Here is a 27,719-nt window from a genome sequence, read left to right on the forward strand (position 1 = left end):
GCAGGACTCTAGGCTGTGTCTGGCTCTAGGAGCGGGTCTGGGGAGGTAAGAGAGACTTCAAACACCGTCCTCGGAAGGTTAGGATACACTTACATTGACTTAAATCAATGAGCTGTAAGTGTGTGTATTATTTGTGTGTGTGCGTCAAGGGGGGTAGCCTAGTGGCTAGGAGCAAAAGGAGATATGGGTGAAGCTGAAGAGGTGTGTGTGGGTGGGGGTTGGGTAGTTGGATGAGGTTGGGTGAAATAGAAGTGATGCCTACATGCAAAAGGTGGACAGGCGCACACACACATACACAAACACACACAGAGGTCCCAATAGGCAACACACATGTGCACACAGAGCATTGCAGCTGTAGTGTTTCTTGGCCCATGGCTGTATGTAGTCATTAGCTGCTTTATCCACACAAATAATGAGCATATATTGGATAGAAAACAGCCTTGCTGCATCAACTCGATCTTCACTGGACATTTATTCTATCTCTCATGCACGCACGCATGCACGCACACTGACCTGGCTCCATTACCCTGCTCCAAACCTGAGTTTAAGGCAGGAAAGGGTGAACAATATAATAACTATAAGTGCATTATCTAATCTTAAAGACTGCCCAAGACGGTTTGTATAGGTGACTTCTAATAGCTCTTAAGCACCACCTATACCCTCAAATGGACAGGGACACAGCATAGGCCAGCATGTTCACAAATGTGCTTTGTAGACAGTGCATACGGTCTTTAGACATGACCAAATGACAACATCTAGGTTACTTGGACCTAGGGCTGGGCGATATGGAGGAAATCAAATATCCCGATATTTTTGGACCAAATACCTCGATACCGCAACGATATTTTAGTGTTGACTATTGGTGCTTTCACAAAATATTTACACAATGAGATTTTTGATAAATAATCATCTCGATCAATATGACTAAGTGGGTAAAGGCAAATAATAAAACAGTTACAACAGTCTGGTAAGTTCAGAAAATGACATAACTTGACTGTAATGCAGCCTTTTAAAACCAGGAAAAGACAACACTTATGCCATATTACGATATCCAAAATCTAAGACGATATCTAGTCTCATATCACGATATCGATATAATATTGATATATTGCCCAGCTCTACTTGGACCGGACTAGGCACAGAGGGCAGTGTGGAGACCTCTCATGGCATCAGAGAGCTGTCTTTTCCCTGTGCATGTAAAACTAGAGTTGGTATAATGAGCTTAGGGTTAAAGAAATGAAATGACTGCCTCCCTTTTTATTGAGGCCTGGTTTGATGTCTTTGTCTGTGAAAGTATCATTTAGGATTTTTTTTTCTCTGCTAGCAAGGGGCAGCACTTCAACAGCGTCTATTCTTCGCATGTATAAAATTATTATTATTAATGAAAGGCTGACTCGAGTACTGGAAGTCCAACTTGGCACAGTAAGGCTGCATTCACACACTGCGGTGGTCCTCATCTGACAAAAACACAGGTCTTCCCATTCATTTTGAATGGGGGTAGTGTGTTTAGACTGCGGCGGTGTGGGCCGCTGGGGTGGTCAGCAAAAACCTGCAGCGGCCTGTAGTGAGACGTTGAGACAGATTCCACTTTTGGAGAAACTCAACGCGGCCAGCGCTGGACTGGGACAAAAAATGTGCCCTGGCATTTTTTGGCCCAGGCAGCCCACACCCACAGTGATTGGTCAGACACATTCCCTGCAGACAGTCCTCTTAAAATATGCGTGCATTCTATGATATGAGTTGCCTAGTGTTCAGTGTTCATGTGATTGTTTTGGATCCTTCAAGACGGGTCTCAAGACTTATCTGTTGATCTTACACTTAAATAATTCATTCATTCTTAGAGTTATGATTTGTATATTTATGGTATTTTTGTTATATTTTATTATTGATATTTTATATTGTATTGTCATTATTGTTTTTATTACTATTTTGCTGGACAAAAGTGTCTGCTAAATACAATAACCATAACCCTTCCCAAAAGCTACAATAAAGCTGAGAGTAGTATATGCCCTGGAAAAGAGCTAATTAAGCAAGTCAAGGAACACTGATGCTTGTTTCAACTTTTCAGCTACCCAACAGGCTAACCACTAGCATTTTCAATGTAAGCTTAAGCAGTTAGGTTACCTGACCGCCACTAACTTTAATGTTACAGCCAAACTGCGTTATGACATGAGGCGCACACACACACACACACACACACACACACACACACACACACACACACACACACACACACACACACACACACACACACACACACACATTCCCTTCCTGAGAGTCCCTGTCAATTTGCCTACTCCTTACCACATCGTCCTCTATTCTCTTTTCCATCTTTTCCTCACTCGCTCCCGTGGCCCTGTCATGGTCACTCGCCTCCTCCTCGGCTTCTTCCCTGTCATGATGTTGTTTCCGCTTCTCTGTATAGCCAGCCACCTCTCCTCCTCCTCCTCGGCTTCATGTAATGCTAATGTTGAAGCATCTACTACAGCCCCAAACATGTCAGAAATTTTGGCACATTTTGAGGAATCTGCCTGTAGATTCTTAATCTTTTTCTCCCGTAATTTCTCTGCACCTCCCTTGCGCTTTGGTGGTGGTTTGTCCATTTTAACGTGGATGCTAAACTTCCAGCATAACTATTACAACTCGTGTCTCAGGACCGGGAGGCGTGGCCATAGTGGGATTTGTAAATTTGCGGCCCGGAGTGGGGAAGGGGGTTCCTGGATTTGATTGGGTCAGGCCAGTGCCAATAAAGAAAATTAACCAATGGGCCGCTGTGAGTTCTTTATGGGCCGGTGTGGCCCAAAAAAAAAAGCCCTATTTATCGGCGATTCAGCCCAAAAGTGCGTCGGCCCACCGGGAAAATGCCCGGTATGCCAGATGGCCAGTCCAGCCGTGAACCCGGCGTCACCCTGCCGTGGCCAATCATGTAACCGGCGATCAGACTTGTCAGTCTGTTTTGAGGTGGTGTGATAGTCCCATACAGTAAACAGTAAACATCACTGCCTCTATCCTTGCCATGAGAAAGTTAGAAAACACTATGAGGGTAAATAAAAATGAAACCCAAGCCTTTAACTGTCCAGGAGTTTGTGTAACAGCCGGTACAGCGTCCCTGCAACAACAAAGCACAGTCCCTCCATCGCTTTTTTTTCTCTCTTTCTCTGTGAAATGAAGCTGCCTTCAAGTGCTGTTGGAAATGTTGAGATCTACAAACGTTCTGACCAAAAATAGGGCTGGGAAATATATAAACTTATATCGCTATCGTGATACAAGATTAGATATCGTGTTAGATTTTGGATATTGTAATAAGTGTTGTCTTTTGCTGGTTTTACAGGCTGCATTACAGTAAATGTAATTTTCTGAATTTACCAGACTGTTCTAGCTGTTCGGAAATGAAAAACAATAATTGTGCAATTTAAAGTCTATTTGTGCTCAAACAAAAGTTTTTTTTTAAGTTGTCATTATGGGGTATGATTTGTAGAATTTTGAGGAAAAAAATGAATTGAATCCATTTTGGAATAAGGCTGTAACATAACAAAATGTGGAAAAAGTGATGCGCTGTGAATACTTTCCATATGTACTGTACGTTTTGCTGTGTGGCCCCATCCACAGCAGTATATTGCCTAGCTTCCATGCCAATAGTCCTGTCTGCTTCTCCAAACTGGAGCAAACCGCCATCTACTGTGGGTAATACACTGATTATGGATAAGTACCTCATATAACCCCACTTAAAAGAATCCAACCTATCCCTTTAAAAAAAATTGAAAGCAACTGTCGTCCTGGCTGTCAGTTACTGTAGAAAATGCTGTCTATGCCTGAGAATGACCTTTCTCTCTCACCTTGTCGTGTGTGCGTGTGTGTGCGCGTGTGGAGAAAAATCTGGCCACTTTTAATCGCAGGAGAGACACCCTGAGCGAGCGATAGAGAGCTGTGACAATCCACTTAGTGCGCTCTGTAATCTGTTTAACCATTTAGTGAGTTGTTGAGGGAGTATGCAAACACTCACACGTATAAAAAAAAAAAAACACACACTAGACACCCTGCAGGCTTAAGCAGTACACAGGACAGTCTGCCTCCTGAACTGGGTAGCCATTCAATGCTGTTTAGAGTTGTGTGTGTTGATGTGTTTGAAACCTGCTGTAGGCACTGAGAGAAGCCAGGCCTGGAGCGTGATGACAGAGACCAGACCTGGCCAAATAGAAGATCCTCCCCAATCCAATTACCCTGTTCCTCTCTTTTATTCTCTCCTCTCCTTGCCTCCCTTTTCGTCTCCTCTTTTTACGGCCCAGTCTTAGCAGGAGCGGCAGCTAGTGACGGCAGTCCTGGCTGCTGTTGAAGTGGCTGGCTGCTCAGCTTTATGGATCAGAAGAGGATGCAGGCAGGATTATAAGCAGCAGGTTATGAGCAGCAAACATGACAGGCCAGCTCCGATTTAGGAGGGTTATGTAAATGTGCTTGTCGACAAAATATTTTTTTCTGCCCTATTTTCTTTCTCTCTCGGTGGAGGAAGCAGGGCGATGGTGAATGGAGGAAGGGAGCTAAAGGAGAAGTTTGTTTTGGAGAAATATGTGTAAAAGAAACACACTGTTAATGTTGAATTTTCTACAGACTCCAGTGCTTATTCATCTGCACCAGGGGCAAGAGAAGGTGTTGTCTGAAGTCTTGATGAGAAACGCTGAGAGTGAGAATACATTATATAGAAAGATGTTGTTTTTAGTTGGAGAAAGCAGATGCAGAGAAGCGATAGACAGACAGCGGAGGAGGGCTTTCAGTTATCAGAGAGTACCTTTCATCACGCATTTGACCTCTGCTGCTCTGAGACAGAAATACAGCTCTGCAGGTCTTGCCTAATGGCATTGATCATTACAAGAATGCCTCCTTCAGACTGGGTAGACAGCGCTCCTCATTTTTTTTTTTTTTTTTGCACACAAGAGTTGAAACAAAAAGAGTTATGAGCGCAGTTACCAATCATACAAGCGTGTGTACGCTTGATTGTGATGACTGAGGGATGGGCGTACTTATTTGTGTCACTGATACATGATATCTGGGAAATGTCTGGAAAAGAGATGGAGACTGAACAAATGCTGAGTACAATGAATTCAGACTAATGCAGCTTTATTCACAACAAACAAACATACTTTCATAAAAGAGAGAACAGTTGACATGCCCCAAATGTATATGCCAAGGTTTCTCCTAGAAAGGAAGATAACCATGTGTACATCCTCCTAAGAGCATGTACCCATAGTGTCTCTACGAACATCAGAATAACTCCTCCTTTATACTTCTTTTCCTCACAGACTTCAAGCTATCTATTTTAGTGCAACAGTTTACTCTTAAACTACACCTTTTATGGCATGTGCTCCTAATAGATTCTCACATTCCTGGCTCCAATTCCTCTGCATGAAAGTTGTATCCAAACTCCTAATAGATTCTACACATTCTTATGGGTGAAGGTTGTCCCTAGACTAACCTTCTTGTGTAGTACACTACATACAAGATATAAAATACATTTGAAACATGTAGGCTGAAATGTCCAACCTATTGAGCCTCCCTTTTTTATCCTAGTTGAGATACAGTACTACAATGTGATATGCAACAATATGAACCCCTGGAATACATTTTGAATGTTGGTTATAGCAAATACATCACTTACATGAATTATTAACCCTTGCATTGAATTTCTCATGCACATCTTTTAATCAACTTGCACTTGATATTGAAATACCCTACAGTGACAAAGTAATTAAATGATTTCCATTCACATATCTTCTCCTCCTACATCGATGCATCAGAGCAAAATCCGTCCTCTCTCACTCTCCCCGTCTGATCCGTCTGCTGACCGTTCCTCGACTGTCCCTTCTGAAAGAGCCTATTGATAGGTGATGGAGACCTCAGAGTCATCCCCATTCTGGCCTCTCTCATTGTCACAATCTTGCTTTTCAGTCTCGACACTGAACTGCAACTCCAGTTCCTCTCGAAAAACCATCCGGGTGTCCATTTCAACCATGGGCAGTTGAAAATCTGCGGCCTCTCCCTCTCCGCTCGTTCTGTAACACCAGATGTGTTTCTGATGCTGGTGTCTGATAGAGGTGGCCCATGTTGCCCACTGAATGGAATAGAATACTGAGCCCAGGATTCATGGTCCTGGTTCAGCTTTTTACTGGTCCTGCAGCTTGGGGAAGTGAGATGTCCCGCTCTGACACATCGAGGCCCTGAATAAACACAAAACACAACTCCTCCAGAAGCATTATTTGTGCTTTACTCATTTTAGTTCTCTTGATTCTCTTTCTACGTTGTAATCTATGACACTGATTCAAAATGCTGCTACAAAACAGTAATAGTATAGGAACTTCATTATGCTAATTCAAAAGTACATTTATCTTTCTCTGGTCTATAAAGCTGTTAATCATTCGGCTTCTTTTTCCTTTTTTTTTTCTTTAGGCCTGAGCCTTGTGTCACATACTTTTATCCTCAAATCTTTCCCCTTCTTAACTTATGCTTCAGAAGCAAGCATAACTAAGGCACATCTTGTTCTGGTTTTCTTTGTAATGTTAGGGTCTGGCATGACATCTTACTATAATTTTGATCCATTTTGAAATTGCAGATACACAAAACACAAAGCAAAACAAGACAACACTCACAAACAAGTACGCTGCACCTGATCCCGAAATTGGAGTCGGTAATGGTCAATTTTAAATCTTTACTGGCTATGTCCACTCATCAAATTCAACTCCTAAACATCTGTGCACTCCAAAATAATCCGGTTTGAGCTAGTCAAATCTGCTCCTATGCCTTATGCGTCACAATCACTCATCACATTCATTTCGACTCTGTGTACTGAACCTCTTCCCAAACGAAGCACCAATCACACAGAGAAGTCCGCACCAAAATCACACACTAATCAATGTCACCCACCATAGGACATCGGTAATATTTGGGCCACAAACAGTCTAGGGCGTCTCTCATCCCTGTCTCAATCACAAGAAAACAACAGATACGTTTCTGTCTCTCAACGCTAGATTTGATGAAGGCAACATCAGCTGTCAACACTTCAAACACCATTTAAACTTTTTGGAATTTACTCATTCATTTTAGTCTTACCCCAATTAATAATTTCATATCTCCATCCTTTCCTTCCCATCAAACAGTTCTTTCACAGACAAGCTTAAAAGGGAGCAAACTCTTTCATTCACACCGAATGAAACAGCTACTCACCTCTCTTTGTGACGCCAATTGATATCTGGGAAATGTCTGGTAAGGAGATGGAGACTGAACAAATGCTGAGTACAATGAATTCAGACTAATGCAGCTTTATTCACAACAAACAAACATACTTTCATAAAAGAGAGAACAGTTAACATGCCCCAAATGTATATGCCAAGGTTTCTCCTAGAAAGGAAGATAACCATGTGTACACCCTCCTAAGAGCATGTACCCATAGTGTCTCTACGAACATCAGAATAACTCCTCCTTTATACTTTTTTTCCTCACACACTTCAAGCTATCTATTTCAGTGCAACAGTTTACTCTTAAACTACACCTTTTATGGCATGTGCTCCTAATAGATTCTCACATTCCTGGCTCCAATTCCTCTGCGTGAAAGTTGTACCCAAACTCATAATAGATTCTACACATTCTTATGGGTGAAGGTTGTCCCTAGACTAACCTTCTTGTGTAGTACACTACATACAAGATATAAAATACATTTGAAACATGTAGGCTGAAATATCCAACCTATCAAAACACAGCTCATATTAAACATTAAGAAGCCACGGGAAAGTTATGAAGCCTCCCTCCTCTCTCTCATTCTCTTCCTCCCCTCCCCTCCCCTCGCACCCATTTAGCCTGCCACTTTTTCAGCAGAACTTTAGATCTCGGGCCAATGTTTAATTCATTTGTACTAATGTCTCGCTCACTCTTGCTCTCCTTCACTCTCATCTGCTCTGTCTTGCTGTCTCACCGGCCTAGTCCCTGCGGTTATTTTAGTTATTTTACCTTGTGTCTCACTCACTGTCACATGGACGTACTCACTCACTCACTCACCATGGGTGGGCGACTAAAAGGTATATTTTACGATATTGACATGTCACAATATGCCAAAAAACTAAATAATGTATTATATTGTATTATGCGTTATGAGACATAACTCCTCATATCAAGTTTTTTTTGTTAGCTTTTAATTACGTTTTGCTTGGAATAATTAATTTGGACACAGAAGATTTGTTAAGGAATAGATGAAAGAAAAGAATCCCTTAAAACACGATTTACGAGCCACCACCGACTCATTCATTCTGTTTGTGGTCTTTAAGTCTGAGTCAGAAACCTTCCTCTTTCCCTCTGCTCTCCCATGCACTTTTCTTTCTTAACAGGTTTTCATCTATCTTTCAAGTATCTTTCAGCCTTTTTCTCCTTTTTTTTTATGTACCCTTGCCTCTCTGTTCCTGCCTCTTTCTATGCCAACATCTGACAGCATGGAAAGTATGTGTATAAATGGCACTGCTGTTGAATCAACAGATTTTATAAAAAAAATGAACAAATTAACGGCTTTTTTTTTAATATACGTACACACTCATCAATGCAGATCGACGTCTGAAATCTGTGTCAGTGCTGAGCTCTACGTGGAAAATGTTTTTAGGGGAAATGGTGGAGTATTTCAGAAAATGAAACCGAGTAGCGATTCATCTCGTAAAACTTACAAATGCTTATTAATCGGAAGGAATAATGCTGTTGGAGCCATTGTTATGGCACGTACATTTTTACAGGTAAACAGTTGCCACACTTAGTTGAATGTACACTTCATGAGGGAAGTTTTTATATAGTCATGCTGTATGTTGGCGTCTCTGATGTATAGTATTTATGAATCCACTGTTGAATAGGGCTGGGTATCGTTTGAAAGTTTTGGATACCACTACCAATAAAATTCTTTTTTTAATTCCTTGCTTTGAGAAACCCTTTTTTCCATCTTGCAGAAGAAGCCAAAGTTCTCAAGTGTTAAATATTGTCCAAACACAAAAAGATGAACAAGAAATGTTCCTAAATAAATTGGTCTAAACAAAGTTTCAATCAGCACTTCATCACAGAGTACAGCTCTGACCAGACATTCAATGCCAACTTTTGGTGCTTGATAGTTTTCAACTGTCTGTGCTGTGGACGCATTTGGGTCGGTTGCAAGGTGGCTGCGTGTGCGCTGTAGCACCCATTCTGTCCTCGGCGTCTGTGTGTGCATGTAAATCTGTGCTGTGCTCAAACGTCAATTTGCATTAGTGTGAGACTTTGGTTAACATTTCTTTGTAGCACTTTTCCTTGAAGTCCACACACACACACACACACACACACACACACACACACACACACACACACACACACACACACAAGTATGTCTGTGTGTGGGTGAAGGCCTCAAGTGTTCTTCCTCTTCTCCAGAATAATAGTGATTAGTAATTTCAGCTGTCGAGCAGTGCCAGTGAGTGTTGTCCTGCTACAGGGGATAAACACACACACACACACTCTCGCTCTCACGCGCACTCTATCTCATGCACTCTCTTTCATGCTCTCTCTCTCTCTCTCTCTCTCTCTCTCTCTCTCTCTCTCTCTTGCACATACACACGCACACTCTCACACTCCTGACATCTCTCCCTATAGGCCAGACTGCAGAGCGCTTGGGGCCATGTTGTTTTGTCTTCTGACGGACAGACAGAAAGAGAGAAAAAAAAGAGAGACTTACCCTGGCCAGTGATTACGCCAGTTTGACATCATAGACATGGAATCGGGGATCAGTGCACGAAGAGAAGTGAAAAAGGCACAGTAGTGTGGAGTGGAGATGATATGAATAACAATGTAGCGGTGTGTCTCCCTGGACCCTGATAACCTGCAGACCAGAGCCCCGTCCCTGTGACAGGCTGGCCTTTGTGGCCACTTTATCCCGCCTGTACACTTGTAAGGTAGAGCTGGGATAATCGCACCTAATCTAATTAAGGCTAAAGAGGGCCATGACTGAGGCTGGCCAGAAGCAGACTGGGCACTCACACACACACACATTAACAAACCGCTCAGCAGCAAAATCCTGTTTGCATCAGAAAAATAAGGTTGTCATATTGATTATGCAGATGAGGGGCTAACTGGAGCTAACTACCTCTCGGCCAGCCGGTTACAGCTGACACAGGCTAAAGAGAGGGATACAGAGAGAGGAAGAAAGGATTAGGACAAATTAAGCTTGCTGTTTTCTTTTTACCATTTTGGTTGTACCACTTTTAGGTTCAGAACAGCCTGTGTGTATGGAGGGTTTTCGGAGAAGGAAGACTTCTAACATACAGTTATTCAGTTTATAAATCAAAGAGGGTTACAGTAAACGACGAAACAATGCCGAACATGACCTAAAAAACTTTTCGGGACCCTTTGTAACAATTTATATTATTAGAAAAAATGCATTATTTAAAAAATAATTTTTTAGGTTTTGTGACATTATGGTCAGAGACAATTTGAAACATGGCTATGCCGTTGAAAATTTACAGACGGCTTCCTATATGCAGTAACAAATTGAGATGAGAGGAGAGAAACAGAAGGACTGTAACATTTCTCAGTGCTTTGTCTATGCTGAAACTAACCATTATTTTCCCATTATTGATTAATCTGTTGATTATATTTTTAGTCAAATACCGGTAAGTCAAAAATATAGTGACACGGTCTAAACAATTATCAAAATAGAGTGCAGTTGTTGTGTTATGGATACATTGCTATTAATAGTGTGTGTGTGTGTGTGTGTGTGTGTGTGTGTGTGTGTGTGTGTGTGTGTGTGTGTGTGTGTGTGTGTGTGTGTGTGTGTGTGTGTGTGCCTGCCTGCCTGTAAATGTGTACACACTTGTCTTCAGGTGTGTGTATTGTGTGTGCAGCCAGATTGCTATTTCCCCCCTCTGCCCCTATAGAAAAGCCTGGGTATTCTCTGGATGAGGGTGTGATGTACAATTGAAGGGCAGGATTGAAACTGATTACCTTGTTAACTCCTGGCACCCACTGGCAGCTTGAAATAGACCTGAGCGCCAGGGCCTGATTTGCAAATGAATTACCTCTCGCCTGGCCCTCCCTTTCCCCTCCCCTCCATTCTCCCCGTCTTCCTCCCTCTCCCTCGTTCTTTTTTTCTTTTTTGTCCATTCGGTGCCAAGATCATCTTTTTATATTGTGCCATGACAGATGCTGTGCCGGGCTGCCATTGTTCCCCATCAGTTTTTCTGGGGCCACGAGGAGAGCCAAAAGATTTCAACATGTGATTTTAACACAAGCGTCCCCCATGCCGTATAGCCCAGTGCTTTATCCTTTGTGTACCAGTACTGCAGTCGCAAGAGTTTTGGAGCAGGCGGAAATGTTGGGGAGTGTCATTGTCTCCGTCTCAATAATGGAGAGGTATTTCTCTGATTAGGAAAGGTTCTAATTGGGAGGTATGAAAAGGACCGCCGGCTATTGAAGAAACCACGGGGATATTGATTGCTCTCCATGTCTCCCTTTGGCTTTTTCTCTCTCTCTGTCTTTGTCCTACTTTCCCTCTATGTAACACACTAAAAAGAAGTCAATTTACTTTAAAAGTTGGCCCCAGCATTCAATTCCCTTCAGCACTGGGTTGGTGTGTATAGGCTGAGAAGAGGAAGATATGGGCAGTCTGTTGGGAGACGCGCTCTGTCTATGACGTTATATGTGTGTGTTTAAATACGTGTGTGAATGGATCTGGGTCGGTTGAGTCGGCTGGCTCAAAATGTGATGAAGATGGTTCCTCAACCATGACCTACTGATGCATGATTTGTTTCTTAATAGCAAAATAAATGTGAACATGTGCCAGGTCCTAAGCACTAAAGTAGAGTTGTTTTTTTTCCTCCATATTCAAAATGCGACAGAAAACATATTGTTCTTTGGTGACAATCTTCTTACTTATCAGCAGACATATACAGCGATTCCCATATATCCGCTAATATCAGCTGATATATCGGCCTGGCATATTAAGCAGTCTAGTTCTAGAAAAAAATAAATTAAGTATTCAGACAGAGAAAGTCACCAGTTCACACAAAAACGGTTTGATCTTTAACATTGGCACCATTACTCTCATCTCCATGTTAGTCCTCTCCTGTCCTTCCTGTCCTTCTCTTCTTTCTAATGTCAATTATGCTCTTAATGTCCTCCTCATTCAACAAGCTAGTAGTCTTAAAATAGGTCTTATGTCACATTTTTTGAAAAGGTGGCATAAAATGAAATCACGTCAAATTGTTTGTGTAGGATAAACAAGTGCCGTTTGGTTTGAAGGGTACTGCTTATACCGTAGCCATAAAAGTGCTTATTAATAAGACGTTCTCTCAAATGTTTGCCTCTGGTGCAGAGGGACAATGTACCTTTTTTGTAATGTAAATGATGATGATGGTGTTAAGTAAACATGATAAGCACTCTCGTCTGTTAAAGTGATACAAATTTGCAAAGTTTTAAGAAGTCTAGTCCTTAGATTTTTGCTCCACAAGTTGTTAAACGTGTTAAATTGTATGTGATGGTGTTCCAATCACCTGTGATTTCCCTGTGCCTTTTAGAGCAATTAGATGGGGTGATTTGATTGCTTGTTGAATAATTGGCTCCTAGCTGGAGCGACTCTGCCCTTGTATGTCTACCACTGAATTGAACCTGATTATTTCAAATGCTCTGAAGAAAGGCTTTGTGCCGAAAAGCATAAGCGTTGATTTATTATGATGCGAGCATAATTAAATAAGCGAAATGAGAGTATTTTGTCCTCCTTAACTTGGGAACTCACCCTTGGTTTTTGGTTTTAGCACTCCACCGAGAATATCCATCGTTGAAGCGCAACCTCCTTTTTCAACTCGGATGGTGTTAAGTAATCATGATACGTACTCTTGTCTGTTAAAGTGATACAAATCTTGCAAAGTTTCAAGAAGTGCACTGCAGTCCTTTAATTCCTGCTCCACGTGTTTCTAGCTCTTTCACTCATGTGTTGTCCATGACCAGGTGTCAGATATGGGCCACATATGAACAGGTGCGTGCGAGAGTGCATATGTGCATGCATGCAAGCGCGCGTGTGTTTATTACAGAGAGCAGAAAGGCCAGCCATAAATCAGCTTGTTTCTTTCTTCTTCCCCCTTTTCTTACTTTTTTTTTATTGACTGCACTTAACCCTCCCTTCAGAGAAACATAAAGTGCTGAATTTGTTAGTCCCATTTTTAATGGACTGCTTTTCTCCACCATTTTGGGATTATGCTAAAGTGGAGCCCCTCCATTGAGAAGGGGGACAGCGTGTGTGTGTGTGTGTGTGTGTGTGTGTGTGTGTGTGTGTGTGTGTGTGTGTGTGTGTGTGTGTGTGTGTGTGCACGCGCATATGCTGAATTACATAGAAAGCATGGAAGATTAAGTCAATGTTTTGTTCCCTCTTGTGTGTTCTGCATGGAAGAATGACAGCCCCTGACTTACCCCTGCATTATCCCTTCTGTGTGTGTGTGTGTGTGTGTGTGTGTGTGTGTGTGTGTGTGTGTGTGCGTGCGTGTCTTCCCCCCCCCCCAGCCCTCCTCTTAGCTGTATAAAACCCTGAAAGGTAGCTCTACTAGTACACACACAGAAATACAATTTCAATTTCAATTGGCAGCCCTGTTAAAAAGGAGCTATGGAGATGGCAATCAGGCCTGGGGAAAGCTGAGTTCCCTGTATTATTGTGTGTGTCCCTCGAATGCTTAATATCAAGCTTTTGCCTTCTATTAGTTAAACAGGCAGATGTCACTGATGTGGACTGTGTATTAGTGCAGTGTGTGTGTGTGTGTGTGTGTGTGTGTGTGTGTGTGTGTGTGTGTGTGTGTGTGTGTGTGTGTGTGTGTGTGTGTGTGTGTGTGTGTGTGTGTGTGTGTACTTGCTCTGGTGTCCCCATCACATTGAGTCTTTAATAAATATGCCTGCCATTCTATCAGCAGGCAAACAACATATGAATGCTCAATGACACGCTTGACAAGGCATGCAACTGTGGCAAATGGGGTTCACACATGCACACACACTCTTATGAATGATGTCTCTTTCATAGCGTTACAGTGTCCTGTCTTCCCTTTGCTCACTATCTCTGACTGATATCTGGTTGAGGGCTGAGAGGCTGCTGTAGGCTGAAATATTATTTCTGCAGCTAAGGTGTGTAAGAAAAAGAGATAGGTACACTTAGAAGAAAAAATAAAACTCATAGGTTATAGGTCATAGGTTATTTTACTAGGTTTCCCCAGTAAAAAATGATATGTTGTCCAGCACAGCTTAATTCTGGACTCTTACGTATTAAAACTGAAGACATTTCCACAACTGTTTAAATGATGATGATTTCATAGCACATACACAGCAATGTGATGTTCTAGGCATTTTAAGATTAAACCAACTGACAGATAATTCAACTTTAACTATTATGATAATCTATTTAATTGATTATTTCATTTTTCAAGAAATAATGCCAAACAGTCCCTAGTTCTGGCTTCTCAGTTGTTACAATTTGCTGCTTTTCCTTCTCTTATATGATAGTAAACTGAATATCTTTTTGTTTTCAAGAGTTGGTTAGACAATTTGAGCAGTTTATTGCCATCATCGTTGGTAATCGCTAATGAAAATAATCGTTAGTTGCAGGCATTAGTGGAAAAACAATAGGATTTTGTCAAACTTCTTTCTTCAAACTGCTTTAAATTTTGCTTAAAGGTTAGTGCTAGACCTTCTGGTTCAATAGTGTAATAACTTTAATCTCAGACTTGTGAAAAATGATCGAGCCATTACAGGGACACAAACAGCCATTGGTGTTGAGTTTTTAACAATGTTTGTTTTAAATTCTTAAATTGGATGGTGTTTCATCGTTTTGCAGTGCAGATTTTGATTGACCAACCCTTACTGCCCCCACACTGCCGTTGCTAGTAAAGGACAGTTAAGTGGTTGCTGTCACTTAAAGGGGACAGTTAAAGGAGGTTAAAATGACCAGTGGAAGAGAGCAAAGTATGCCTGATAATACGTGGTAAACCTGGCCAGTAGTGGACAGTGAAAGGGTTAAAGCTTCCACACTCAGGACAGCAGGCCTGAGAGGTAATGCATGGCTGATGAGTGCTGGGCTAATGGGCAGCTCTGTTAGCTGGAAATCAAATGACTGCCTCTGCATTTTAAGTCCCTCTGTCGCCTCCATTGACTGACTGAAGATATTTATCTCCGCCGTGTCAGAGGATGGAGGGAAAGAGGAGGAGAAGGCAAGTAGAGAGAGGAAGAGAAAGAAAGGGGGGTGATGGCATCTTAGAAAAAGACCTAATGCAATTATTAGAAACTTGACCACAAATGACAACTCATCTGGTGCTGGCTCTGTAATTAATTGTCTGTTAGCAGGTGCGCAGGGTTTTTTGGAGGATGAGGGGTGGGGTGAGGGGGGAGAGAGGCAGGCAGATGATTGTGAGAGGGCAAAATGACAGGTGAGGAGAGACAATGAGGTAAGATGAGTTAACAGCTGAAAGATCCTCTTTAGAGTGCAAGGGTTCGAAGGCAGTGAAACGGAACATGCACTGTGAGTGATAGAGGCCGAAGGAACGCACAGGTGAGACAACGAGAGGAAAAAGTATGCGATTTAAAGAAGTGTATTAAATAAGGAAAGGCGAGGGAGAAAAAAAAGCTGGAATGAGAAAGCAGAAAAGTGCAGACAGTGTGATGGATCCAGTGAGAATGTTAAATTGGTTATATTGACCTTGCCTGGGCTCAATTTAACACTCACACTTGTTTGTCTAGTTTTACTTAATTGACCTCAGATAACTAATTACCATTTCCTGGAACAACAGTACATTACTCACTCTCTCTCTCTCTCTCTCTCTCTCTCTCTCTCTCTCTCTCTCTCTCTCTCTCTCTCTCTCTGTCTGTCTGTCTCTGACCCCTCCCTTTCTCACTTGTCATTCTTTGTCAGGCTCTCTTTCTTTCTGGCTTGTAGCTATTTTGAAGGAAAAAAATAAGTAGTCTGCACACAAAGTATTGCAAGTTCCCAAAGATGTAATGATGCAGTGTGTCCTGTCCACCTTCAATATCTTTGTCGTGTCAAATGCAGAACCTAATGCCTGACGACTGTCTATTTTGCCTGACATAGAGCTAGAGATGCATGATATATCGACTTAATATCGTTATCACGTTGCGCAATATTATATTGAAAGTGTCCCGATAAGTATGCAATATTTTATTTATTTCGTGGAGCGCTGCGTCCCGTCCGTTGGCTGTGTGTTAGGCCGGTTACACACTGCAGGCGTGGCGGGAGCGTGGCGTTTCTGTTGCGTGTCAGCTGCGTGTCAGCTGTGTGGATTTTGTCTGTCTTTACACACCAGAAACGTGTCTGGCGCGGCGCTGCTGCTGCTAGCCTTGTCTGGACACATGGATGTTTCCCATTGATAAAATGAAATACCATGTTAAACATAAATATATACTGATTTGATTTCAGCAAAGACAACGTCGGCAGTATTGACGGCAAAATAGGATACATAATATTTCGTTTTGTATTGACAGGTGCAATATTAGAAAATCGATTAAAATAAACATTCATATAGGCCTATCTGCATTTATATCAAAACCTGGAGGCTTTCAAACATCAACATGTCATTTGTTAATATGTATTTGTGTCTAAATGACATATAAACATATTTTCCTATTCTATTTGGCCTGGAAACGCTTCCAACACGCTCGCGTCTCGCGTGAAAAATAGGCGTCGGTTCTATTTCTAGCAGGCACGCGTCTCACGCCGGCAGTGTGTAAGCGCTAACCTGTTAACATGGGAGCCAAAATATAAACGGACACGCCACGTGGCTGACATGCTCGCGTTACGCGTCCAGTGTGTAACCGGCCTTAGTTGTGTTCGATTTAGAGCCCGCTTGAAACGCTAAAATGATCATGTTTCATTGGCCAGTTACCGTGCCACTTGCACATGTTAGTACACGTCAGCGCACGGGTCCACTACGTGACAAACCCTATGTAGCGCACCACGTGTGTGCATATTTCGACAGAGTGACAGTGTAAGTGAAGAAATAGATAGAGACAACAAAACGGAACGAATCAGAAAAGTGAAAGAAAAGTTATGTCCTGTTCTCTTTATTTATTTATTTATTTTATACTGTACAACCAGTAAAACATGTCCTGTTCTGTAGACATGGTTGTTATTTATCTATTCATCTTGTACCAGTCCAATATGACAGTCCGTTGAAATAAACCTTGTTGTAAAAAAAATAAATAAATAAACAAGTTGTGTAATTTGTTATGAATCTATTTTGATGCGTTTTCCCTTAACTTTTGTAATTTTACATATGTTTAAAAAATATCAAAATTAATATCGTTATCGCCATATTCATAATCAGTATCGCAATATCACATTTTGTCAATATCGCGCAACCCTACATAGAGCTCAACAGTGTGGTCCTGGAAGTAAAAATCCCATTGATTTTCTCCATAAGTATTTAGATTATCAGCCGTAATGTCTAAACCATCCGCGGTAGACTGACCACGAGCTACGTGGTTGTGATATGAAAGTTTCTGCTCCTGTAGAAGCTAGAAGTCTGTATGAATTCAACCTTGTTTTAAGAAAAACATGTTTTATCCGCGTTCTTACGGCGAAAAACTACCTTAGCGTAACAGCGACGTCTCTGATTAGTCCATCTCGCTGTTACCATAGAAATGTTTGCCGTACCAACGAAACAGCGAACAACAAGAGCGAGCTTCTACCATTTGAAGTCTGTGATAGTTTCTGTACATGGTCTTGTAGCTTTGCCTTTTTTTTTGTGCCGAATCAAATGTTTTATGCTCACTAGTAACTACTGATCTTGTAGCTGGTGTGCTTGGTGCCAGACTTAAAACTCTTTATATAAGTAATTTTTGAAACGTCAATGAAACAATTGAATGGGGGAAAAAAACACTTCCGGAACCAAAGCTGTTAATAAAGTGGACGGTCACTGTTGAGCTCTATTAAAGGTTGTAAACGTTGCGTCATAAACATTTTGAGAGCTTACAATATTTACTCTCTCTTTTTTTATTTGCTGAGTTTGTCCTGCACCTGTATCCATGGTTAAGTTTTTTTTTTTTAAGATTTTTTTTTTTTAGGCTTTTCCCTTTTATTAGTAGTAGAGACAGTGGATAGACATGAAAGGGGGAAAGAGATGGGGGATGACACGCAGCAAAGGGCAGCAGGTCGGATTCGAACCCGCACCGCTGCAGGACTCTGCCAACATGGGGCGCACACTCTTACTGGGTGAGCTAGAGGCCGCCCCACCATGGTTAAGTTTTGACTTGCCTGGTAAAGAATTTGTTTGAAACTTCATAGATCATAGGTCCAGGGTCAGTGTTTCTTATTGAGAATGTGTGTGTCAGAGCTGACTCACTCACTTGAACAGAACAGAGCCCCTAGTAACCCCTGTGCTCTTCCTACTATAACAAGTCAAAATGTCTGGTGTGAAAAAGACCTATTGCACTAATATTCTCGTAATTGAAGTCAATGACTAAATTGTTAAACATTACATTCATTTTATCTCCACACATTTGGAGAAAAATATAGGATACTTAAACAGGACGTAAACAGGATTGTATCATCAACCCAACCAACCTGCTCAACCACCTGAGCTATAGCAGTTCCCATTATCTCCGTCTAAAATGTCTATGGACAATTATTTACACACAAATTCTTATAATCATGCTGTAGTAAAGCGAAATAGGTGTTTAGGCAGTATATGTAAATTAATACATTCATATTTACACTGTATATAGCACTAAGTAAGATTTTTAATGTGCCACAAGTTCCGTTTCTTGATTGAGGGCAAACTCCTTCTGCGTAGCAAGCCTGTCACAGCGTATCAGGAATCACTGACTGTCTGCTTCATTGCTGTCTTTCCATGTCTTCACTTCATCTCTCTCCCCATCACTTTTCCCTCCCTCCCTCCCGCCTGCTGTGTGCCAGGGCTATAATGTGCTCCTATGGTTGTAGTAAGCAGGCCACAGTGTCTCTGAGGCCTTGTGCTACACCACCATTACTATCTGGCTTGCCTCCACTACAAATTGGATGAACAGGCACTGACACATTTTCAATATTATTACATTAAACCAAGTGGATTTTGATTGATAACCTAATATTGGCCTAATGCAAAACATCAATCATGGCAAGTATATTAATTATTTAATATTGTGGCGTAATTCAGAAATCGATGCTGCCTCTGCGTTGAAGGCACAGAGAACGGAGGGAGGGAGGGAGGGAGATAAGGAGAAAAGGAAAGCTCTGTCCCTGAAGACCTCAGCAGATTATATGATGTTTTGAAAAGAGGTGTGTGTGTGTGTGTGTGTGTGTGTGTGTGTGTGTGTGTGTGTGTGTGTGTGTGTGTGTGTGTGTGTGTGTGTGTGTGTGTGTGTGTGTGTGTGTGTGTGTGTGTGTGTGTGTGTGTGTGTGCCTAATGGAAAGAGCGATCCCTTCGCCCGGGTGCGGACAGTGCTGGACAGCTTGCCCTTGATGAAGTCAAGACAACAGATGACACAGTGGGAGATTAAATGCAAGTGAAGAGCTTAATAAAGGTTCGATCACAAAAATAAAAGACAAGGTAATAAAAAGGAGTGCGAGGGGAGAGAGAGGGAAGAAAAAAAAACACAGGGAAATGAGTGGAAAAGGAGGAATCGAGCGCTGCGTCTCCCCTGTGTTAGATTGTTTCTCACTAATTGCGCTTCATTAGCGGATTACACACACTGTCACCAAGGTAACAAATGTCTTGCTGTCTGGTTGCCCGGGCGCCCATCATGTATAATGAATGTGGCGGGGTGTTTGTCAGAATGTAATGTAATTACAGCTAGATGAAGTTTGCCTTAAGTGGTTGACTTGTCTGCATGTGGCTCACTGACAGCGCAGAATTAACAAGCAAACATCCGTTCTTCATGACTTCTTCTCTCCTTGTTTCCTACTTTTGTTAACATTTCTATTGAGCGTTTCGGTCATTCCTTCATACCAGTTTTTAGCAATGTTGATGATGTGGGAATGGCTTAGGTTTGTGGGCACAGTGGGTATGGGACCTGGCCGGATGGATGGATGGATAGATGGATGAAAGTGGGGAGGGAGGGAGAGAGAGGCGTGGGGTGGAGGGTGGGATGGATTAGACAGTATGTAATTTTAGAGATGGTGTAGATTTACACTGTGATGCTGCTGGCTGCATTAGCAACTGAAGCCTGTCGATAAGCCTTCCTCCTCCTTAGCACGCACACACACACACACACACACACACACACACACACACACACACACACACACACACACACAGTGAAACGCTACGGCCAGGGTGGAGTTGTCAGTAATGGGGGCCAGAGTTGCATGGAGAGTGCTGGGATCGGGGACGGGGGCTGTTTGTGTTCTCTTGATCTGTTGATTTCCACTACTGCAAATTTGAAATGTGCCAAAATCGCATCTATTATTTACTGCCAATTTGCTCTTTTTAAAACCAACTGCTCCCCCCGCCTCCTCCTCCTCCACTTCCTCGGCTCGCCATTCTGCCGTTGCTACGCTGATAATCGTACACACGTTTTTTTTTTTTTTATTATTATTATTAATTCACACAGATAATAAGCTCCGAGTTCTTTCTCTGTAGTGGAAATTATTATTATGACCGGCAACAGTGAGGTGACCATATTGGTTAACCTCTGTCTGGTGTGGATGCAAACACACACAAACATGCACAGCACTTCAGTCTGAAAGGTTACGTTTAGGGTAATTCTTCATTATCTATTTTTTTTTCCTTTTGAATAAACAAAAACTGTCATCAAGATCAATTTCTTGCATAACCACTCTCCTCATTGTTAAGGAAAAATTTCAGAAAAACACTGTTTTTAGCTTCTCAAATGTGAATATATGCTGTGTTTCTTTATTCTCTAAGAAAAACTCTGCATCTCTGGACTGATGGTCGGACGCAGACCTTTTCAGTTAATTTTATCATCTTGTGCTCTAGAAACCTATGATGGGCAGTTTCCTTTGTCATTTTCTGACATTCTATAGACCAAACAATGATTCAATTGATTGAGAACATAATGGGTAGATTAATTAATAATGAAGAAAAAAAAATGCTGCCCTAATTCTAGCTAATCAGAATTAGCTACAGGTATTGTTCCAATTCAGTGAGAACAACTATTCAGAAATTGGTTCAGAAATGTTAATTCAAGCACACTTAGAGTAGAGTTTGTTATTCTGTGTCTCTCGTGCGTATTAATGTGCGTGTATTTTTTCGGTATATGTGTGTGTGCGTCTGCAAAAAAATGTGTGTCTGCGCTTTATTTACAATTGTGTTGTTGTGTTGCAGGGACGCGGCGAACATCAAAGGCAGATTAGAACATCTGGTAAGTTCTATTTGACTCCCCCCCCACACACACACACACACACACACTTTGAAATCTGCATTTGTAATGAAACCTCCGGAATTGGAGCTGAATACCTGCAGCTAACGACAGGTAGGGAGAGAGGACAGAGAAAACAAGGATAGAGGGAGGGTCTGGTCCACTTTTTATATTAGCGTTTCACACACACAGGTTATCCACTCAGTTCTCCCTCATTTTTGCATTTAGTTGAGGATATTTGCAGGATTTCTGCATGTGTGCATATCTGTTTGCACATGGATGTATAAAAGGACAATTTCTTTTTACCTTTCAGACACACACACATGCATGCACACACACTCCCTCTCTCTTTCTCCCTCTCCCTCCTCCTGTCAGCATGGGGCCTTTCCTCAGTCTTCTCCCATCCATGAATCGAGGACCTGCTGGAAACACTCTCCCGGGACAGCTCTGAAAATTTAATGGCCAACGTTTCTCTTGCTACTCTCTTTAATACGGGGTCAGAGTGGCGTGCAAAAAAGTGAAAAGGTTCTTTCTCCTCTTTTTGGGTGGGAAGGAACCGAGGTTTGATGTGCCCCATATTCCAGGGGATAAATTATAGACAGGGGTCAGCGAGGGTCCCGACTCTCTGTGGATGTCACATGCCCTCCCTCCTTTGCCTCCCTGCATACTAAACCTGCAGCTCCCAGCACCTTACGCAAATGACCCCCCCCCAACGCCCCCCGCCCCACCACGCACTACGCAAATGACCCTGAATATGCCACACAAATGACTGACCCCGCAATTCAAACAGCTCGCAGTAACTCTCCACTTGAAGGAGCAGCAGATCAGATAAAGTAGACCTCAGATTTTAACATCGTCAAACTCCTTCGCAGAATTGTTCCTATAATGTTGTTATTGCCTGTAATCAAACTCTGATTGAAGTGGGATATAAGAGTTGAGTGGTTTTGCCTGTATTTTTCTCACCGTTTACATCAAAACTGCATTGAGTTGCTCCCAAAGTGCATTAATGCAATTGTTTCATGTACAATTATAATACAGTTATTAATTATGTATTTAAAGCATTGTGTTGCACTTACGGCATGTGAGATAGAGAGGCACTGGTTAAGTAAAGTGGTCATTTTGGCTGTCTCCAAAACCATTCCCTCGTTCACTAATTCACTGCTCGCTACTTTTTTGCCCACTGTGGAACTTTTTGAGGGCACTATATAGTGCATAGATTTTTGACTCTGAGTTCAGACACTTAAATAAAATGACGGTCATTAAATATAGTGCACGACATAGTAATGGTGTAGTTTGGCTTTGGAGATGTCTATGGGTGGGTCTGCAGGTGTGATTGATGTTGTACTCCATAAAAGGGGGTGTGAATTATTCAAGAGAGGATTACATGCATAAACAGCATTAATCAATATGTGTATTGGCAGTTACATCTTGGCAAACATTAGGTAATGTGTGTCTCATGTGGAGATGAGTCTCCCTCTTTAAGCCAAGTGGAGGAATGTGAACTAATTTCCATAAGACATAAGTGATACTAGGGCTGGGCGATATGGCAAAAAATGTCAAATCACGATATATTTTCCCATTTTGATCGAAATGAACATTTATCACAGTATAATTTTTTTGCTGATTCTGCCCGTTCGAAGTGCGTCCTAACTGAATCCGGAATAAAACACAGGTTTAATTATACTTTAGAATATAGTTTATTAACACATAAAATAAAAAAAAAAACGTGCCTTTACGATAATCAGCACAATGTTTTTGTTGAGATCTCATATTACAAATTCACATTATGAGATGCCCCACTGGTCAACAACAGTAGTGCCTTTTACTGGCAACAGAAAATTAAGTAGTAGCCATCTTTTTGTCATACAGAGTCATCTTACAATTACGTTTTCCTTTTTGTGTCTGCAAAATAAACAAGTGCAAACTAAGTGAGCAGTCAGTTTTGGCTACATTTCTTTTGATTTAGTAAACAACCTAAAACTTCTTACATTAAAAGCAAAGTAATACATGTAAACTCCTGACAAGAAAGTATCTCAAATGTTTGGAGAGGTGGCATAAAACCAAACAAAGTAAACAAGTGCATAGGTAAACAAGTGTCTTTTCACTGTACAATTAATGTATATTTTTGCTCCTTTTTGAATGTTTTTCATAACACGATTGGTTGTTTTGGTACATCAGCTACAGCGCAGCTAATGCTAGCGCTGTTAACAGCAGACAAACTACCAGTACTACTTTTAATTTGCAAGCTGTGTGTGTGGACTTGAGCCGGCATGAGTTCGCATTTTCATACTCTCTGTGTGGTCGCTGGGATGGTACCTGTTCAGGTGAGGGGAAAAAATGAGTTGTGTTTCCCATCCTGGTTGGTACCAACCGGCGACATATTTAGCAGAGTGGCTTGATCTGCTCCTCGTCACTTTTATAAAATCCGAACCATTATCACACAGCTGACGTCGTGTAACCCTTTTTATCAACAATGTCTTCAGCTTGAGAGGATAGCGCAAGTTCACGTTCACCATGTCCACCATCACTTTCGTTGCCCTCAGCTCCGGTTTAGCTCATTTCTTCTCCATTTTCCAACTTCACCTTCTTCTCCATACCCAAATCTGAACCAGACCTAATCCCTAAGCAGAACTATGGCTAGGGGCGCTACCCATTTTAACAGGAGGAAAACACTATTGGATGGGGGAACACGTTTCCATACAACACCGGTAACAGACAAACAATCACAATAGGAAGTGGGCGTGCCCGGCAAGCTGAAAAGCCAGACTCTGGCAGTTGTGTTATCGGGTAAATATGTCCAAAGCTGACCTGAATTTTATCGCGATCCAGTTTCGAGATCGTTTTATCACCCAGCCCTAAATGATACTGGGTCGGTATATAGTCCAGACAAATATGATGTACTGTATGTACAGTATATATGCAAAGATTTTTCACATTTACATCTGGTGAGAGTTACCTTGAATTGTAATATTATCAATTTATTCTAATTCACTGAAGTTAAACAGAACAGTAGTACTGGAATATAATCTAGATTGTCTTTTTTTACACCTCATGTCCTAGGGTATTGCACATGTGAGTAAATTTGCTGTAATGTTTCTTGGCAGGGGTTAGTGCAGCTCGTTTGCATGTGTGTTTTGTATAGTTTTTTGCACCAAGTGGACCTATAGGAACAGATTATAATATGTTTGCATTTGATTCTTGGTCTTTATTAGGATCAACTCAGAGTTAAACATCTCACACACACACACACACAGACACACACACGCACACATTGGTATGTTTACCCGTGCAAATTTTTTGTATTTATACGTCTGGGGGAATTTGAATACCTGAATACTGAGTGTTTGAATTTATGGGTGTGTTTATGCTTATGGGGAGATTGCACCCCAGTAGTCAGCTACCTGGGGAGCGCAAGACTCTTATTACGATTCGGGACAGAGAACTGTAAATAATGGAGCTTGTCTCCCTCTGAGGGAGAATTGCAGGGCTGTTCAAAAGGCTGGTTCCCTCTATACCTCACACATATATCCCTGCAGATTTCTAAACAGGCATTTATGGCTCTCTGTTGATGTAGTGCTCTTAAGATTAGGGCATCAACCATATTGACACTTGTCATGGTGTCGCCAAGCTCAAGTCACAATACCCTTTCAAGCAGCTGCCTTGGACCTGGTCTCTATCAAGGAATTGCTTTTTATTTTTACTTCCTAATATTAATTTAAATAATTTGCATTAGTTGTCAGAAACTCTTCCTGTGTTTACTCATGACAACAAAATATTTGTAAGATTGTCACACAGATGACAATCAAATGATTCTTGCGCTTGATTTTTCATGATGAATACTAACGTTGCCTCCTCCTGTAAAGTTAACAGTATGAGTGAATGACTGGTGCTGTAATTAGGTGGCCAATTAAGATTTATGTGGTCTGAGGTTTGTGTTATTGTTCATGTTTGTTTTGTTTTCGTATTTCAGCAGATTGACTGAACGCGATCAGTAGCGATGCAGAGAAAAAGACTGAAGTTAATTGCTCCCACTGCTCTGCGTTAGTTTCTGCTTTTGTACGCGCGCGCACAGACACACACACACACACACACACACACACACACACACACACACACACACACTTGGATGATTCCTTGCTCTGGGAGAAATGGAGCGATAGCGAAAGAGGTGGCCTACAGCAGCTAATCAGTCCAGATGCACAGCTTCTCAGAGCGAAGTAGAAGAAAGCCAGCAGCTCAATCAATACATGAGGAATCGGCCTCATCAGGATTACTGGCTCAATCAGCAGCTGTACCCATCATTCCACAACACACACTGGAAGAACGGGGGGAGAGAGGTAGCTCGGCCCTGGGATAGGAGTTTGAATAGAGCGTGTTAGTGGAGAGCAGGGCAGGCTGGTTTACAGGTCAGTCCGGGGTTTCAGGTTGAGTTGAGGTCATGATTCACAGAAAACTGAAATGACACATCTGTGTAGTCATTGGATAACATGCTGAGTCTTGATGGGACATTGCCGGCCTTTCGTAAAAGCAATAAGAAAGTCCTTTTAAAGTTTGTTTATAGAAACATTATGATTTTAAATTGTATTAATGAAAGATGCATTGTTTAGGTGGAATAGTTTGCATATGACTGGTAATTTAGGAACACATAAAGTGTTTCTGCGCTATTCATAAGCTTTACTTGATAAAGTCTTAATGGTTGTCCAGTAACCCTCAATTTCCCTGTAGGATTTCTTACCTATAGTTCACCCACACTGTGTTGTCCCTCTGATAGAAGTAATTTTGGTTTGTAGTCTGTAAATAATTCAAACCATTGTTGCCTAAATGGCGTTCAAACACTTTAATCTATCGATGCAGGGGTGCTCTGCATTACAAGAAAGTGTTTGTTTTATCCGAAAAAGGTAGGATAGAAACAAGGGGTCACCAGACTGCTGTACACATGGCTTTCTTCAGGGATGGCTGATGTCGCCCCAGTGTCCCTTGGTGAGTTGAAGAGTTTACTGAGGCAAATAGCCTTGTTGGCCTACTGACAGACAGGCAACAGCAGCTGTAGTCAGGACAACACACTCACACCAAGAATGTGACAAACCTGGTCTCACTGCAATGAATTGACTTTGAGTCGCCTTAGTGTAAAATACAAGGAGTTGAGGAGAGTTCAGAGCTCAGAATGCGTATTAGCGTTCTTTAATGGTCTCATTAAACACTTTCTCTTCATCTCTCACTATATCTCTTTCTCTCTCTTTGTATTTCTTTGTCTCTGTCTGTCTTTCTTCCTCTCTAATATGATTTTATAGGATAAAGAGGTGAAAACAGCTCAGAGAGAAAGATTCTGTGTAGATAAAGGAGTGGAAGGGGAGGTGGGGGGTGTTGATAATCTGCAAACAGATTTCCATGCTTATTACACTAATGATTTCATGATATTTGATGTGGCGGCGGGGGTTGGAAGGATGTGGAGGGGGTGGGGTGGTTTCTTTCGCTCTCTCATCTCAACGGCGCAGCTAAATGATGGAGTAATTTGAGTGACCTCTGACTCGGGGCAGGCCCACACGTAATTGCATGTCATTCTGGCACGGGAGAGGGGGGGCGCTCCACAAAGTATCCCCCCGTTTTCCCCTCCTTTCTTGCATACCACTTGTTTTTCTGTCTCCTTTTCATGTGTCCCCATCACTGTCTTGCTCTCCATGTTGTTGCCTGTCTCACTGTGGCCCGCTCCTTGAGTATTTCAAAAAAAAAAAAAAAACCCCCCACCCCAAACAAAAGAGAGATTGCATTAATTTTCAAATGATGATATTACATTAAGCGCGGAGATCTCATATATCAAAACGTGAGAACTACTCCCTTACTGTATGTGCTTCATCTTAATGGTATCGCTGGATGTCAAGGGCATGGAGGAAATTAAATCGGAAAGTGCAGATAGACCAAAGAAGATATTATCTCTGGATGATTGCAGTTTTGATAGGTATTCCAGTGAATTTCATTTTCTCCGGATGGGGAGAAGATGAGTTAGCCTGCACATTTGCTCATTTTTCTTCTACATGATTTATGTGAGTTGAGTATAAAACTCTCTCCTCCCCCCACCGCTTCCCCTTTTTATCAGGAACACATACATGAATGCGCACCCACGCACACACACATGCACATGGTGTAGTAAATTACTGCCTTTGAGTTGTATCTTGGCTGGGGCAGTTTATCTATGTATGTGTACTTCTTGTATGGTTGTATGTGTGCAAACTGCAGTGCATAGGGTTTTGTGTATTTCTATGCACGTGCATGTTTTAGTGTGCGTGTGTTTGTATGAATACACGCGCCTGAGATAGCAGCAGAGCCATCAGCGGGAATGATTCCAGGAAGACGGGGGAGTGTCATTACTCAGACTTGTT

At 41.8% G+C, this 27,719-nt stretch overlaps 1 protein-coding gene across 8 annotated transcripts in view; it reads left to right on the plus strand.

The window, feature by feature from the left end:
- rsrc1 (arginine/serine-rich coiled-coil 1) overlaps window positions 1–27,719 on the plus strand; it is a 129,824-nt gene that overhangs the window by 31,596 nt on the left and 70,509 nt on the right. For all 8 annotated transcript variants that reach the window (XM_028573498.1, XM_028573496.1, XM_028573494.1 and 5 more), the window contains exon 5: window positions 21,309–21,345. In XM_028573498.1, coding sequence (XP_028429299.1) covers window positions 21,309–21,345 — 37 coding nt within the window. The remainder of the gene's footprint in view (window positions 1–21,308; window positions 21,346–27,719) is intronic.

Source organism: Perca flavescens, chromosome 3, assembly GCF_004354835.1.
Source record: "Perca flavescens isolate YP-PL-M2 chromosome 3, PFLA_1.0, whole genome shotgun sequence".
Taxonomy (NCBI): domain Eukaryota; kingdom Metazoa; phylum Chordata; class Actinopteri; order Perciformes; family Percidae; genus Perca; species Perca flavescens.